Here is a 16568-nt window from a genome sequence, read left to right as displayed (position 1 = left end):
AACTTCACATAATCTGCTGTCTTTTCTGAGTTTAATTTGTAAGAGCAGGCCAGTTGGGTTCTGCTAGTTTGATTCAGAAATAGGGTAGGAGTACTTTAGTCTGGCCTTTATTTCTTGTTCAGTCGCTCAGTCATGTCTGACTCTTTGCAGCCCCATGGACTTGCAGCACGCCAGGCTTCCCTGTCCTTCACCATCTCCCAGAGTTTGCTCAAACTCACGTCCATTGAATCAGTGATGCCATCCAAACATCAGAAAATTAAAACCATATGCCTGACATGTAGTGGCATGGTTAAAAAAAAAAAATCGGCCAGTGTCAGTTCAGAGGCCCAGAAGGTGGAGGTCTCACAGCATTTGTAGGACGAGAAAGAGCCAGTCTGCATGCAGGGTTCCCTTTGAACCAGCAGCAGTGCCTCAGTAAGTGTGTCCAGATACAATTCCAGGAGGAGAGTTCTCCCAGTGCTGTGCAGTACCACTTGCTGCAGTAATCGAATTGTTTGCAATTCCCAGTTAGGACTTGGGAACTGAAACTTTTATTTAATTTTAAATCCAGGAAGTCACACCTGCCTAGTGTCTCCAGTAAAGGCGAGGATTCCCCCCCCCCACCCCCCCCACCCCCATTTACTGAAAAGTCTCGTCCCCTCTCTGAGATCCATCAGTTTTCCCTGCTCTCTCCTGAATCTTAAAAGTTTTTCACCAAGGCCTCTTATCTTAATCTTGGCCTGGGAAGAATTGGTTTTGGTAGTGATTCAAGGAAGTCACTTTACTTAATCATGTAAGAAATTCGTCATTTTACGCAGTGTTATCTTTGAGATTAATGTATTATAAATAAAGAGCCTCTTGCTTTGTTAGCTGAAGTCCAGGTCTAGGACACGCCAGCGGAAGACCAGGCCAAGGTCACTTTATTTTGTGTAAACTTCCCTGATGTGCACCCTGTGTCATCCCGTGGTATGAAACAGTATTTCATAGTAGGGGAAAAGTCAAAATATAACAGATATTCTAAGAGCTTGATGTAAAATTATTTATTTTTGGCCCGTGTGTTTCTTTTTTGTTTTTTTCTATTGAAGTATAGTTGATTTACAATGTCGTGTGTTGGGTGTGCACCAGAGTGGTTCCGTTATATGTACACATATATATGCACATATATGTATAGACATAAACACATACCTGCATGTATGTGTTTTTTCAGATTCTTTTCCCTTAGAGGTTATCACAAAATACTGAGTATAGTTCCCTGATGTAACTTTAGAGTGAGCTGCTGCTGCTGCTGCTAAGTTGCTTCAGTCGCGTCCGACTCTGTGCGACCCCATAGACTGCAGCCCACCAGGCTCCCCCGTCCCTGGGATTCTCCAGGCAAGAACACTGGAGTGGGTTGCCATTTCCTTCTCCAATGCATGAAAGTGAAAAGTGGAAGTGAAGTCGCTCAGTCGTGTCCGACTCTTTGCGACCCCATGGACTGCAGCCCACCAGGCTCCTCCGCCCATGGGATTTTCCAGGCAAGAGCACTGGAGTGGGGTGCCATTGCCTTCTCCGAGACTGAGCTACTAAAATGTTTCCTTTTGGGGAAAACAGGGCAGTTTTTAAAAGAACGTCTCTACAGTTACAGTCTAAAATATCACCATGTACAGGTGGTTGCTGGACTTGTGGCGGTCAGCTCAAGTCCATCCACCGTTTCAAGCGCAGCTGTTCAGATCTTGCCGCGCAGGTCTTCGCTGTTTCACTGCAGGTAATTCTGAAACCAAGTAGCATCACCGTGGTGGGCACGTCCTTGGGTGTTCCAGGCTTGGGTGTCACGCTCAGTATGGAAATGGGTGCCATCCAGCTGGATGGTCGAAAGTGCTCAAAGACACTGGTCATTAATATTTGCTGTGTGAGGGCACCGTCTTCCGGGCAGAGGACAGGGCCTCTCACTTTAAAGCAGTTTATGATCTTGAGGCGGGGCTATGTGACACGGTCCCCTGGGGGTGCGGGCTCAGTTTATCTGTATCTCTGGGCAGCCAGCCAGGTGATTACACTGCAGTCAGGGTAGTTGTCAGGTGGAGGGCTGTATTAATGAGGGCCCCCCTCCTTTGCCTGGCCAACCCCTTGCCCCAGGAAGCTTTCTGATCCCCCAGGTGGAACCAGACCCTCCTGTTAAAACAGGCCCAGCTCTGATGGTCATCCTGAGCTGCCGCCCAAACCGTTTGGCTCCCTTGGGTTATTGACTGTCATTCCAGGCCCTGCGTGAGCTTGAGAGCAGGAGTCATCTGCCTGGCTCTGCACCTGCATTGCTCCCAGCACTTGCCAAAGATAGGACCTGAGTCAAAGGACTTGGGGCAGGGGGTGCTGCAGGACGCTGCGTTTCGGCGCTCTTGGGTCATCAGCCACTTAGAGCCTGATCGCAGGACGGCTTTGGGCTTGTTCAGGAGATCAGTGTAAGGAGAAAACCAGGTTTCTTAGAAACAACATGTGGTTCCAGTAGGAATCAAGAGTACTCCCAGCCTGGGCAGGTGAACGGGAGGAGCTGGCCCTAAGTCCTGAATTGCGAATGTCAGCAATGTGGCTGCAGCCCACTCCTCCAGGGCCAAGTGCCCCCACCCTGCCCTCCTAGGCCTGACCTCCTGGGCACAGGTATATAGCGGTGGAGTCCTTCTCCCAGTGCCTGGGAAGCACTTAGGACCTCATTGTCCCCAAGGATGTGGTGATAGGTTCCCCTCTCTTGAGAGGTCAGATACACATGATCGGCTAGATACTTAGAGAGGTGGCCCAGGGACCTTTGTATAACTTTGTTTCAAAGAGATTTGAACATCCCTTTTTTCTAATGTACACAGAAATTGACAGAGGGACTTTCTCAAAGTACTGTCTCCCTAAATAGGGAAATGCCTGTGGCTGATTCTGAGTCTTAATAGATCTAGATTCCGAATCAAGCGCTGTTTTCATCTCTGGGAAGCTGAAATTTAAAACTTAATATTTTATAAAATGTCTCGGCTTTCCTCAAATTCTGAGCTTTCTGAAACCCTTACCTTCATGGTAGAGTATCAAAATGCCTTTTTAAAAAAAAAAAGGAAGAATATTTAAATTTTAAAGTAATTAGTGCTATTTAATGACTTGAATTCTAAAAATGTCAGCATTTTAATATTACGTGAACAGTACTGTTAACTTGAGCTTTAATGCCACAAGTGTCTCACTGTCTGTGTTCAGCATTGACTTACATCACCCTCCATTAAAGTTCTTTACTTTTATTGGCCTAATTGCGGGTGAACACACAGCCCCTCCTGCTTGTGCAGACCTGCGTTGGATGGCCGGAAGGCTACCGTGTCCAGGCCCTTCCTAGCAACCCTCTATCATTAGTAAACCACGTAGTAGTCTTTTGAATGTGCCTTTGTCTTTGATTCAGCAGCTCAGAAATATTAGTGACTTTTATCCTAGTGGGATGGCCTTTAGTCTTTGAGCAATAGAAAGTTAAAGGATTTTAACTTTATTTGTAGAAAAAGTAGTGCACATGTTAAGTAGAGTGTCTCAAAAACTAATTGGGCGATTCCGTTGGGCCTCTTCTCCTTGCGTTTAAAGAGACGGAGGATGGGCACCAAGTAGTAGTGTCTTAAATTATTTGCAGGGAGTTGTAATCTGTTCGGAGAACAGATGGCTGTTTTTGCTCCTTGCAAATGATATGCTAATCGTGCAGATTTGAATTAGTCACTCTGTACCCATTTATAATGCTCCTTGGGTGTCTGCCTTTAGAGCCGCGTTGTGTGCCGTGCACGTAGAGAGACACTGCACCACGCCAGCATAGATGGTATTTGAAGTTAGCAGGCAGAGGCCAGTCCTTAGAATCATGTTGTGTGCAGAAGGGCCTCGATGTCCTGTTTTGTTTTCCCTTTGCTTTTGTCTTTTCCTCTCATCCTTTGTATGTAAATAGGAAGTTTAGGATGGGGACAAAAATCCAGAAATAATTCCCTGTGGCTTTAGGTATTTTATATTGGCAACGCATTCTTCCAATGTGTCACTTTTTGTAACTGAACCAAACTTCCTTACCGTTCTAGATTGGCACCTAAAGAATGAGTTGTTTCTTTGAGGGCTTGTATGAACTAGAATTGGAGATAAACATAAATATATTGGGATGGAGGAAGGGGTAAATAAGTTAACAAAAAGCTGAGAGGCTAAAGAAGCCTTTTGAGCCCTAATGCAGAAAAATTGAGGAGGTTGTAGGGGATAATTCAGAAAGCCTTAAATTTGAGTTTATAAAATGTTCAGGGAATTCTAGGCCTTCTAAACTTAGATTTTATCCCCAAGATAAGTAAATTTTATCCAAAAGTTTCTCTTCCTCTTGTAAATATTCTGTTTTTCTGTTTCACTTGCTTAATGAGATCATGGGTGATTATTTTTTAATTAAGGAGGGTTTGGTTTGTTAGCATCTTAAATGTCACCCATTTGGCTGATATTTAAAGCTCAAACTCAGTTTGAGCTTTCTGTTCTATTGCCCTACCCAAGCTTTAAACTTCTGGGCCAAGTGTGATTCTGAAAACAGGATTTCAGTTATTTCAAAACCAGGAAACTAACAAAAATAATTGCAATATAGGTTGTATAAATTCGTGCCAACGTTCTTGCTCATTTTGATAAATAGACAGCCAGTGGGAACCCAGTCAGCAGGGGAGTATCTCTTCATCTCTGTTTCCGGAAGAAGCATGTTATCTTGTTAAGAAGATAACTTCACCCCAACAGATGGTGCAGGGCAGATGTGTTGGAACCAGTGATCGAAGGAGGAGGGCTCCTTCTACCTGGGGCGGGGCAAGGACGGTGTGGGGCTCAGAATGCAGCACAGAGCAATGACCATCTGAGCTGGGCCTAAAGAGGCAAGCCAACCCATCAGTTTAGATCTCCACCTGGAACTGTGTGAGCTCCGCTTCTATGATGGAACATCAGGCCTGCTTCATAAAGTGGAGGTATAATCCAGGCTGAGAGATTTGCAGCCAGTATTAGAACCGTTCCCTGCCTCACAGCTTACAACAGTTCTTTTAGAAAGCTTATTCCTATCCTTATCCAAGATTGAAATCCTCTGTGGTCCTAGCAACAAGTTGTGCTGGGCCTTGAGACCAGGCAGGCCAGGGTTCAGATCGCTGCTGACACTCGCTGCCCGGGGCGGTCCACTCAGCCTCTTTGTCCATCTGCAAAGTGGGTGATCGTGCCTACGGTGCGTGGTGGGTAAGACGAGGATCCAGAGGTTCCTAGCAGACCACTGCTCATTATGCTTGTTTAAAGGTAAAGTTGTTTCTCATACTTAGGATATTTTCATATATCCTCCGAGACCTAACAAAGTTTCCTGTTCGATCAGGTTTTAGCTTTTCAGGAGCCCTGAATCTGTAGGTGTTACCTGAAAACTTGTAAACGTTGGGAGCAATTCCAGATTCTGCAGCCTGCAGCTTCCTGGCATTTGAACACTGAGTGATTGTACAGGTGCACATCTCACGTTTCTGGTTCATGTACGTAAATCAAGCCATCTCACTCATTTTTTTTTTGAACTTAAAAAATTCGTAATAGAGAAGCAAGAGTAGGGACTTGAACTCAGCAGTAAGACAGCTGTCTCGACCTGCTCAGGCTGCTGGGACAGATACCGCAGACTGGGTGGCTTAAGCAGCAGACATTTATTTCCCACAGTTCTGGAGGTCAGACAGTCCGGAGTCAAAAATGCTGATAGTTTTGGTTCTGGGTGAGGGCCCTCTTCTGGCTTATAGTTGGACGCCTTCTCGCTTTGTCCTCGCCTGGGGGAGAGAACTCATCTTCCTCATCTCTTCTTGAGGGTCACAAGTCCCATCAAAGGGCCCCACTTTCCTGACCTAGGTACACTCCCACCCCCACAAGGCCTCCCTTCGAAATGCAGTCACATTGGGGTGAAGGGCTTCAACATATGGTTGGAGGTGCGGGACACCAACATTCAGTCCATACAGCAACTAATAAAAGTTTATTTTTTGTTCTCAGTTAAGCCTGTTGTCAAGCTGTTTCCCTATGGTTACTAACATTTTTTCCCTTTTGTATTTTTTAGCTGAAGGGCCAGACAGTCTCTTGGAAGTCTCTGATAGGGATGTCTGACTCAAGCACCTTGCAAGGCTGGGGAGGCGGGTCCATGTGAGTTAGGCTCAGGCCAGAGCCCCCCTCCAGGGGGAGCAGCCCACCCCCACCTCCCCCAACCCCCGCCCCAGGCCTGCTGCTGGGCTTCCTGGCTTTGGTTTGTTTTTAAGGCTGGATCTGGATTTACATGCAGAATGTCAGGTGGATAAGGCAGATAATGGGTGCATCGTTGCTTGCCTCTTTTATGGTAATTCTGGAGAGCTGGCTGCCTTGTGGCACAGGTCTGGGGCCTTGCGCAAAGGGTGCTCTCACATGTTTCCCTGAACGATCCAGCTCCGATCTTTTCACTTACATATGGATGCTGTGTGTCTTATTTTAACCGTAAATAGTGGTTCACAACCTTCAGGATTAATCCCAGCTCTCATGACTTAAAGCACACAATTTCGGGGAAAACAAAAGCAGGTTCCATTTATACTCAGCCCAGAAAAGTCTTACTTTGGTATTTCACTCTTGATTTTTATCAGAATTCCACCAGGTATTGTTATAAATGCGCTAGCGCACCTTGAATTGTAAATTCTGTGTCAGTTCAGAGTGGGGAAGTGGCCTGAAGTTACTCTTGAGAAACCAAGACAAAATTGCCAAGCGTCTTCCCTGGTGGACCAGTGGCAAAGAGTCCGTGCTCGCAAGCAGGGGGGCTAGGGTTCGATCCCTGGTCAGGGAGCTAGATCCCACATGTCCCAACTAAAGATTCCGCCTGCCACAACTAACACCCGGTGCAGCCAAATAACTAATAAAAAAAATTAAAGTAATGAAGAAACGTATACTTTTTAAAAAAGAAATTGCCACAACTCTGATGTTAACACTTCCATATCGATGTGTTTGATTATGATTTAACGGTCCACTAGCAGGGCTTATAGTGGGATGATTAAGTAACCTACCAGTGAGGAAGGGTCATCTACCTTGATGAGTACGCCCAGGTAACCCCTTTCGTAAATTTATAGTAAGCCCACTGAGGGAATACATTGTAAAACGCGACTGCTTCTTGGAGCCGCAATTTACAGAATCTTAGTTTCAAAACTTCTCTCTAGAAGTACCGTTTGTCAGAGTAGGCGTGTTGACCTTTCTAGAAGGGACTACGTAAAACAGGAGAAGACAGACGTGAGTGAGAGCTCTGGTCCTCCTGCCAGACCACTGTTGGCCGCTCTCTCCGGGTTTCGCGTCATACAAGCGCTGTCGTGTGAGCCAGGGTGACTCCTCAGCTCCCTGTGACCTTTCCCAACCTCCCTGCTTCTCTCTCTCTCCTGAAGGTCGCATCAAGCTCGAGTCTGGATGGAGGAATGTTCATCTTTCTCTCCTTTATTCTCAATAGGTGGAGTACATGTTGGTGTCTTTTGATCATGAGAAAAAAAAAGCCCAGCTGGTCCTGTCTGGAGAGGAACTTCTTGAAACTCTGCAAGAAAAGGGGGAAAGGACGAACCCAAAGTAAGCTGATGGACTGGGGCCTTGTTTTCGAGTTTCTGAAACTGTTAGGACCACCGGCGTGACATCTTTCCTCCCACGTACAGGAGACCAGGGAGCCCAGCAGTTTAGGGCTCAGGCTCTGGTTCCCAGTTGCCTGGGTTCAAATCCCGCTCCCTCTACTCAATAGCTGGGCACCCTTAGGTGAGGGGTTTCGCTTCTCTGTGCCTCAGTTTCCTCTTCTGTAAATCAGGGGTGCCTCTTAGGGTGCTCACACTCTAAATACATTAGTGAGAGCTTGGAAGAGTAAATGCCACATAAAGTCTGTTTACTATTTAAATATTTAAAAAAAAAAAAATTGGCAACGTGTTCCCAAGATCACAAACCATGGTGCCAGAGAAAACGTGCAGATGGATTTTGTTTGGCTGGAAAGATGTTCTTTTAAAAATATTTCTTTATTTCAGTAGACAGAGGTGAAGAGGGCATGTTCACTTTTCTGCCCACTAAATTTTGGGAGGCTGGGTTTGCATTTGGAGCCCAGCGTTAAACTGAAGGAGCCTTCAGCCCTCACACCCTTCCCCGCAGAGTGGACGGGCTTGTTTGTCTTGGACAGCGCGTGCCCTGCGTGCGGCTCAGTTATTTATAAATATTTTGGACCCAGCACTTGTAACCCTTACACAGGTAAAGAGCTATGGAAGATTAACAGGCTCTGGGAACCGTAAAGCATTCTTGGCTTCTTGTATACCCAGTGGTTTCTAAATTTTTGGAAGCCGCTTTTTCAAAACTGAAAAGGGAGCAGCCTGCAGCAGAAGAGTAAGAGGGACCCGAAACCTTTTCTCCTCTGTAGCCATCCGACCCTTTGGAGACCAGAATACGGGAGCTACATGATCGAGGGGACACCCGGGCAGCCGTATGGTGGGACCATGTCTGAATTCAACACGGTTGAGGACAACATGAGGAAACGGCGCAAAGAGGCCACATCTCTCCTGGGGGAAAACCAGGCCCTCTGCACCATCACGTCCTTTCCCAGGTTAGTCCCTGTGTCAACATGCGCAGCTGGCGCTCCAGAGCATCCGGTGTCCAGAGAGCAGATCACAACCTAACGCTTGACCCTGCAGCTCTCATACTGTGGATGGTTTATCCTCGTCATGCAGCATCTGACCGAATCTGTAATGTCAGAGCTGCAGGCCAAGTCACATGCTGGCCTCCGGTGGTGGTGGGGGCAGCGGTGGGGGACTGGGGGAGGACCTGAGGGCCACACACTCCCCAGGCCGAGGGGAAGGAGCGTTCTATAAGGAAGGGCACGCGTTGCCCGCAGATCAGATCAGCAGGTTGGCTTCAGTGCTCCTGGGACGGGTGGTGCACACAAAGAACACGGGAGCCGTCGGGTCATGTTCAGATCACGCTGAAACAAGTTAGGATTTCTCGTCAAATCAGCTTATGGCTACAAGTTCACAAGAGTGAATATGAAGTCAGTGGGATTCTGCCCTTGGCTTAGAATGAGGTGCATAAATATCACACGGTTTTATGTAGGACCTGTACGCAAGAATGCAGTTCTACCGAATCGTAAATCTGGTTATCTTTGCGAGAGATCTCTCAGGTCGTGGCAAAGTATGCTTACCTCCCCAAAGTTCAGAAGCTCTTTGAGGGTTGGTATCCAAAGCCTGGAACACGCTGAACTATTTTTATACCTTCTTTTCTTTTCCTGATAAATGTCCTCTGGGAACACAGGCATTCAGAAGTCATACCACCAGTCTTAGGACACTTAAAGGGAATTTTCTTTTTTAAAATCACCATGGTCACATCGAAATAATCGAGGCCTTCTTGAAGCACCTCATCAAATGTTTTAGAGAAGTATCTTTTTCTCACATCATGAAGGAAGGAAGGTTGAGCGAGGAATACGTTTTATTCTAAAAATCTAATTTTTTTTAAGTTTATCTTTTATGATGGGAGGGTATTTTTGGATTTGTAAGCAAAACAAGAGTAATAATTATTGGTTTGTAAAAGCCTAATCTTAAATGCACAGTTAAGTGATAAGGAAAGTTTTATTGGGGGATCAAGAGGGAGAAGACTGGGCTTTTTTCAGTGTAAACGGGGATTCTCTGTTCATAAACGGGTGCAACTGCAGGGTGGCCCTGTGACCCCGTGCTCACGTGACTGTTGACACGTCAATTACTCAGGCTGACGCAAACGGAAGTGCAGTTCCTCGGTCCCTGTGGCCTTGTTCGCCTGCCAGTGCTGGCCCGGCAGGGCAGGTGGAGGGTGTCCCCACCCCTGGAGGCGCCGTCGGATGGTCGGATGGGTCGTCTAGAGGGAAGGCCCTGCTGGGCGTGCAGGTCTGAGTCCCAGCCGCCCACTTCCTGCCCAGCGCGCTGGCGCTCACCTCCCCACTCCAGCCTGACCCTGGACAGCAGAGAGTCCCCGGGCCTCAGTCTGTCACTCTCTGCGAGGGCTTCGCCTAAGGCTTCCGGCTCGGGGTGGATAACGCAGGCTGCTGCAGGAACGCTCCCGAGACCCCGTCACATCTGGGACTGTTCCAGATGTGATGGGCAGGTTCACTGTTCTTCACAAGGTGGTTGCGGGCAACCGGTTTTATTAAAGGTGAGGCTGAAAATAAAGAAGGCACCAGCTAGTTTTGGCTCTGAGGCCAGAAATTCCCCACCCTGGAGCTGCACCCCCGCCCCTCCAGCAGCCACTCTTTCTCTGCTGGCGCTGCTCTGTGAGTCCCATGCCCACCCCCAGCACACTCAGCAGTGACCTTAAACTTGGGAGAGCTGGTGGCGTCACTGCCCGTGATGTGGAATTTGAGCTTTACGTTTACGGATGAAAGCGGAGCTTTGTTTCTGTGTTGGAATTAAAGTGCTTCTTAAGTCTAATGAGATAATAGGGTTGGATTTCAGCCTCCGGGGGAAACCTGGAGGCGAACGGGGTCACCTGTGGGGGACCTGCCTGATCCGGAGGGATTCGGGAGGTGCTGGGCAGAGGCAGGAAACAGGAGACCCTTCCCAGGGCACCCACACTGCCGGGAAGTGAGGGTGTGCAGGGCTGACAGCCGGTACAGGAGCATGCCTCAGACAGAAGCTCCAGGGGGAAACAGCTGAGGCGGCTGTGACATGTGCCCTGCAGACCCTGGGTGGACAGAGGCTTTTGATAAACTAGCCCAAGGCTGCAATCACAGGAGAAGAGCTTGGTGAGCAAGACGGGTTGCAGCGGGCTGGTTGCAAGGGGCCCGGGGTTGGCAGAACACCTGGGCCCCCCTGAACAAGGCAGTGTTGCACTTGCGAGTTTTTAATCCTGGAGGCACATTCTGTCTCTTTAGTTCTTCCATTTCTTGTAGATTAGGCTGCCCTGGGTTCACGCTGCCTGAGTTCCAACCCAGCCCGGTGGAAGGAGGAGCTTCCAAGTCCCTCTTCTTTCCCGATGAAGCCATCAACAAGCACCCGCGCTTCAGGTGAGTGCTGTGACTCAGCGCCCGGCCCCTGCCTTGGGGGTGGTGTCGTCCCCGCCCCGCCGGGACCCTCCTGTGCACTGCACGGCCCTTGCCGCTTGTTTCCAGGCTGGATCTGCCTGTTTTCCGAGTCATCCTAAAGTTGTTCATTAGCTGCAAAGTCATTTCAATCCCAGGTCATTTCAGTCCCTGTTTGGAGAAGCTTTCTTGTCGTTACTTTACTCTTTCACCTCCAGTGCCTCTGATCTCCTCACCCTGCTCGTGTACCTTGACTATAGGGCGACGTGTCCAGTGCCTGTGTGTGTAATAGGCACGCGCTACCCTCTGCTCTGTAGTTTTGATTCCAGGGTTTCAGGTTGCTCGAGGACCCACACCGGTCTGACCTCAGCTTTGTACCTTTGGGTCTCCCCTGTCATCCTGAACCCGGGCTCCTGACCTAGAGTTAGGGACCTGTGGCAGCTCAGTGTTCATCCCTGTAACACGTCTTCACACCCGCTGCACATGGAATCTTTGGGGAAGAGGAAGACGCAGAAGCTTAGTTTCCAACATTAGGGTTAGAGTGTGCCAAAGAGGAAAAGGTCAGCTGTAAGAAAAGGTAGGTTATGTCCAAAGATGGCAACACCCGACAGAGGAAGGTGCTTCTGACGGCGGCGGTGGGGGGGTGGGGGTGGGGTCAAAGGCAGGCCTCCCGAGAGCGCTGGCATTATGCCAGGCGGGCAGCAGCCCTGCCTGGTAAAACCATAATGCGAGCCACACGTGTCATTTTAATAGTAATTTAGTAGCCACGTTAAAAGAGTTAAAAAAAAAAATAGTGAATTACATTTATAGCTGTATCCAACTTCCCTGGTGGCTCAGCCGGTAAGGACTCTGCCTGTACAGCAGGAGACTCAGGCTTGACTCTGGGTCTGGAAGGTCCCCTGGAGGAAGGCATGGCAGCCCACTCCAGCATTCTTGCCTGGAGAATCCCATGGACAGAGGAGCCTGGTGGGCTACAGTCCATGGGGTCGCAAGAGTTGGACACGATTGAGTGACTAATGACACACACACATCCAACTTGCAATCAGTATTTTTAAATTACTAGTAAGTTTTACTTTATTTCTAAACCAAGTCTTAAAAATCTGCTGTGTGTTTGCTCTCAGAGGATGTCTTTTTTAGGACTGGCCACATGTTTGGTGCTCACAGCATGCCTGGGGGCTTCTGGATCAGGTGGTGGGCCGTGAGATGGTGTTAAGCTGGGGATTGGATGGGGGCAGTGATGAGGTACTGGGGTCCCGTGAGGCACAGGGAACGTGATGACCTCAACTTGGCTCAGGTTTTGGATTTAACATGGAAAATGTTAGAAGCATAGCGTGAGGCCAGACCACGGCAGACCTTAAACACTTGAGCTTGGTTTGGGGAGTCACCCGGAGCCGGGAAGGGGGCTTGGACAGGAGAGAGGGCGACGTCCTCAGGCAGGAGCCCGCGGGCGAGGCTGCAGGAAACCCCTCGTGATTTTTCTGTAGGGCTTCCTTAGGGGACTTGTCTGAGGGAGGAGCCGTCCCGCGTAGCGCTGTATTATCAAATTCGTCTTCCGTCTGAGGGTTTCTGGGCAGCCCGCTCAGGACGTTTGTCGTCTGTTTCAGCACACTCACCAGGAACATCCGGCACCGGAGGGGCGAGAAAGTGGTCATCAACGTGCCCAGTGAGTCCGGGGGCGGGGGGGGCAGCCCCTGCCCCGCTGTTGAGGCTGACTCTCTCTCACTCCCTGCTCTCTCCTCTCTCTCTCTCTGGTTTTATTACTGCAGTCTTTAAGGACAAGAACACCCCAGTTCCATTTATAGAGACTTTCCCTGAGGACGAGGAGGCCGCGAAGGCCTCTAAGCCCGACCACATCTACATGGACGCCATGGGCTTCGGGATGGGCAACTGCTGCCTGCAGGTACCGTGCAAAGACCCCGAGAGGTGCTTCCGCCTCCACTTCTCTTGATTACCTTCTTTTCTTGAGGTGCGCGAGTTTCGTTTTTAAAATTTTCATCAGGTTGAAATATTACTGTAACTAGTAACATCTTTCTGAAAACCACTGAAGTTATATTAGTAAATTCATTGGAAGGTACCACTGAACAGAATTCGCAAAATCTTCAGTTCACTGCAAAGACATAGGTGCTCGTGAACTTAAAGTGTGGAATGTTCCAGGGCCACTGTCTCAGTTCTTTCTGTGCCTAATTTCTGCTGCCATCTAGTGATGGTTTAGCTTTGAGACTGTAAACTGCTCAAGTCTGTTTCTGAAAATGAACCCTGGATGCACCCCAGTGAGTTTGTGGTCCAAGGGAAGGATTGTTTGGACTTTAAACAATCTATCTTCCTGTAAGGCTGTATAGTGGTATAAAAAGAATAAATATTTAACAGCCCCGGTTTGCCTTGCCCCTGGCTGTTTCACAGGGCATAGAATAGCCTCTCTTTTAAGGACATGATTAAACTGCTCCCCCCGCACCCCGCGTCTAATCTGATTGCTGGTGCCTACGGCAGCGATGCGTCCCCATCCCATAGGCGATCTGTGGGGGGACCCCTCAGGCTGCCCGCCAGCCTGCATCCAGGCTTCAGCTGTCATCTCTCGGGTACTTGGCTAACTCCTTCCCCTTCTGGCCTCAGTTTTCTCAGCAGTTGAAAGAAGAGTTTATATTAAGGCCCTTTCTAAGTCTGACTCAGCTCATACTCTTTTGTTGTTTGTATTAACAGCAATACTGGTTTCAATCTTCAGTTTGTTTAAAATCATGTTGGGACCTTCCTGGTGGTCCAGGAAAAGACCACCTTAAGGTTAAAGACCAGGGTAAGAATTCGCCTGCCAGTGCAGGGGGACGCAGGTTCGATCCTAGCCCGGGAAGATTCCGCATGCCTCAGGGCAGCCGAGCCTGTGCGCCTCGAGCCTGTGTTCCACACAAGAAGCCGCTGCCGTGAAAAGCCCGCGCACAGCAGCGAAGGCCCCGTGCAGCCAAAACTAAGTAAATACAAATTTTAAAAAATAAAACGTTAGAAGTAGGAGTGGCTCAAAACTAGATGTTTCAAAATCTCCAATAAAAAGGAGGGCCTCGTTATTACTTAAGGAGATTTTTTTCTAGTTCCAATTACTTGGCTGGTTGGAGCACCGTGAGGCCTGGCCCCACGTGGGGTGGCTCTGCTCTGCACACACGGCTGGTGACTCTGTGTCCCACCATCTCAGGCAGCTTTGCATAGAGGCACGCCTTCCTGCACTTGGATCTCGGATGTGTTCATTTTTCCAGCTATGTGTAATCAGAATTGAATGTCAGACTCAGATGTATCCATGCTAAGTGTGTTTAACCGTGGCCGAGGATCCCATTCCCCCCGCTTTCCCCGACTTACTGATATAAGTGGTATAAAGCGTGTCTGCCAAACAAACCTAGGCCATGAGTTTCCTTCCAGCTGGGTACACTCCATAAAAAAGGAGACCTTTTGACTTCTAACTGCATATCTACTTAACTATCTTAATTACAAATATTTCTGAAGAGAGCCATTAAACTCTAGAACTTAACAGCGCACGGCTTTAAAATTGCAGCAGTGCTGCCGGAATGCCAGTTGCCTTTTTTCATCGGTTTACTATTAAACCAAGGTGTTTTGCCGAAGACTGCACTATCGCCCCCTTCCAAAGGGATCATTCTTTCCCTTGATACAGTGTTTATACAAACAAATGTGTCCTAATGGCAGGTAGTTGGCATTTTTATTGCTTGTAGATACAGTTTTCCATCCAGTTTAAGCTTTGTGTCATGGGTTTAACATTGTTTTTTTTTCTAAATGGCGTGTCCAGCCACCCCACTTTCAATACTACTCTTAAAAGTCTTTAGCCCAGCTACTGTGAGTAAGTGGAAAATGAGACAGATTCCACCAATCTCCACAGAATTCTCTCTGTTATCTTTTAAGTGGAACTCTAGAAACTACCCATTACAAGAAAGCAGGACAAAATGATTTCAAAGTATTGTTTTAAGGCTTTTGAGCAACTCACTATACAGAACAAAAAGTATTCTAACCATATTCAAATTTTTGACTCTTGGGGGACTTTTCAGGAATCATTTAATAAGTTCATGCCTGTTATGATAGGCTGCCTTCCTACCCCCCACCCCAAGAAAATTCTGTGATTTCAACACTGGGTACTGGATACATTTTAGGTACTTGGTTTGCTAAAATCAATGTTTCTTCTTTTTTCCCCCCTCCTCATTTTCCTGAGGGGAAATTGCTTCTCTTCTTTATATGATACTTTGAAAGGATACCAGAAGCCAAAACCATTCATATATTCATAGCTTTTTAAGGTGTTAAGAATACTTTTTTCCTTTCCCATCATTAATGGCAGTGATGTCCTGTTTGGTTTGTTTGGCTGTGCCTCTCCCGTTCTTGGGGTAAGGAAGCTAGCTCTTAAATGTACTTAAAATAACTAAGCTGTAAGCTGTATCACTGTTGTAACTTGGGTATTAAATTCCAGCCGCCAGTTTTCTCAAGCACATTTTTCTAGGGTTGACTTTTCCAGAATTTGCCTGTAAATGTAGTGTGTACGAGACCGTCTGAGAGACACCAATCAAAAACCTGAGAAGAAAGCGCGCTTACAGGGTCTCTTGGTCTCTTCCGTGGCTCAGTAAGCCCGTCGTGTCCTGGTGGTGCAGCTCCCTACCTGCCCAAGGACCCCCCCGGCCGAGACCCAGGTCTGCTCTCTCTGGTCTGTGCCCACCAGTCTCCGGGCCCGCTGTGGCTCTTCTGTTCCTCCTCCACCAGCCTGCAGTTCTTCCTGGACAATCAAAGTGTTTAAACTGCCCTCTCTTCCTGCCTTCTCTACAGTCCTGCGCCCTTCCAAGCTGTTACCCATTGTGTCACAGTGGGAAGCTTTGACGCCCATTATTCGCATCTCCAGATTCTCCTTTTGTACCAAAATGTATACAAGCCCGCAGCCAGTGGCACAGGGATGGCCAGCCATGGAGAAGTGCCTGGCTGAGCTTCACTGTCAGTACAGGCCCTGGTTTCTTTCCTGACTTCTTCATCTTACTTGACATCAGAACATGGTTATTTATATCCCATGCAAATGTGGATAAAGCCATATTCTAGACAAGTTCCTCTGAGACAGCTTTTAAAACTGGCTTCAGTGATGCGATCAGTGGGATAACCCCACATGCCATGAGCAATGACCTTCCTTCTCAGACTGGCTCCTTGGGGAGGATGGTGATGATTTTATATTATTCTCTAATAATCTGTGATTCTTAAACAGGTAACGTTCCAAGCCTGCAGCATATCTGAGGCCAGATACCTTTATGATCAGTTGGCTACCATCTGCCCAATTGTCGTAAGTAGAAATCACACCTAATTTTGACTACTCTTTTGTATCAGATAAAGACTGCATGTGCAAAATTTGCTGACCATGTGCTATTTAAGTCCAGTTAAGACTTCACTTAGAACTGAACTAACACAACTAGAATGCAGACGGAGAGCTCCTGGATAAGCGTCTAAGCTGAAGAGTTTAGCAGTGCTTTAGCTAGCGAGGCATTTATGTGTTAAACGCCAAGTTCAAGCGTAGCTGTTTTCCTTCTCATCCCGCCTGTCCTCACCGTCTAGAGAGGATGATTCAAGGAAGCAGAGGCCAGGGCTG

The 16568-nt window shown here is 47.9% G+C and overlaps 1 protein-coding gene across 2 annotated transcripts in view; it reads left to right on the top strand.

The window, feature by feature from the left end:
- The window catches only part of GCLC (glutamate-cysteine ligase catalytic subunit), a 45113-nt gene that overhangs the window by 17998 nt on the left and 10547 nt on the right, over positions 1-16568 (top strand). For both annotated transcript variants that reach the window (XM_005696442.3, XM_013973861.2), the window contains exons 2-7: positions 7412-7524; positions 8348-8530; positions 10838-10951; positions 12571-12629; positions 12733-12866; positions 16191-16265. In XM_005696442.3, coding sequence (XP_005696499.3) covers positions 7412-7524; positions 8348-8530; positions 10838-10951; positions 12571-12629; positions 12733-12866; positions 16191-16265 — 678 coding nt within the window. The remainder of the gene's footprint in view (positions 1-7411; positions 7525-8347; positions 8531-10837; positions 10952-12570; positions 12630-12732; positions 12867-16190; positions 16266-16568) is intronic.

The sequence above is a fragment of the Capra hircus genome, chromosome 23 (assembly GCF_001704415.2).
Source record: "Capra hircus breed San Clemente chromosome 23, ASM170441v1, whole genome shotgun sequence".
In the NCBI taxonomy this organism is placed as follows: domain Eukaryota; kingdom Metazoa; phylum Chordata; class Mammalia; order Artiodactyla; family Bovidae; genus Capra; species Capra hircus.
The sequence above is the reverse complement of the archived record's forward strand: the minus strand, read 5'-3'. Positions and strand labels throughout refer to the sequence as shown.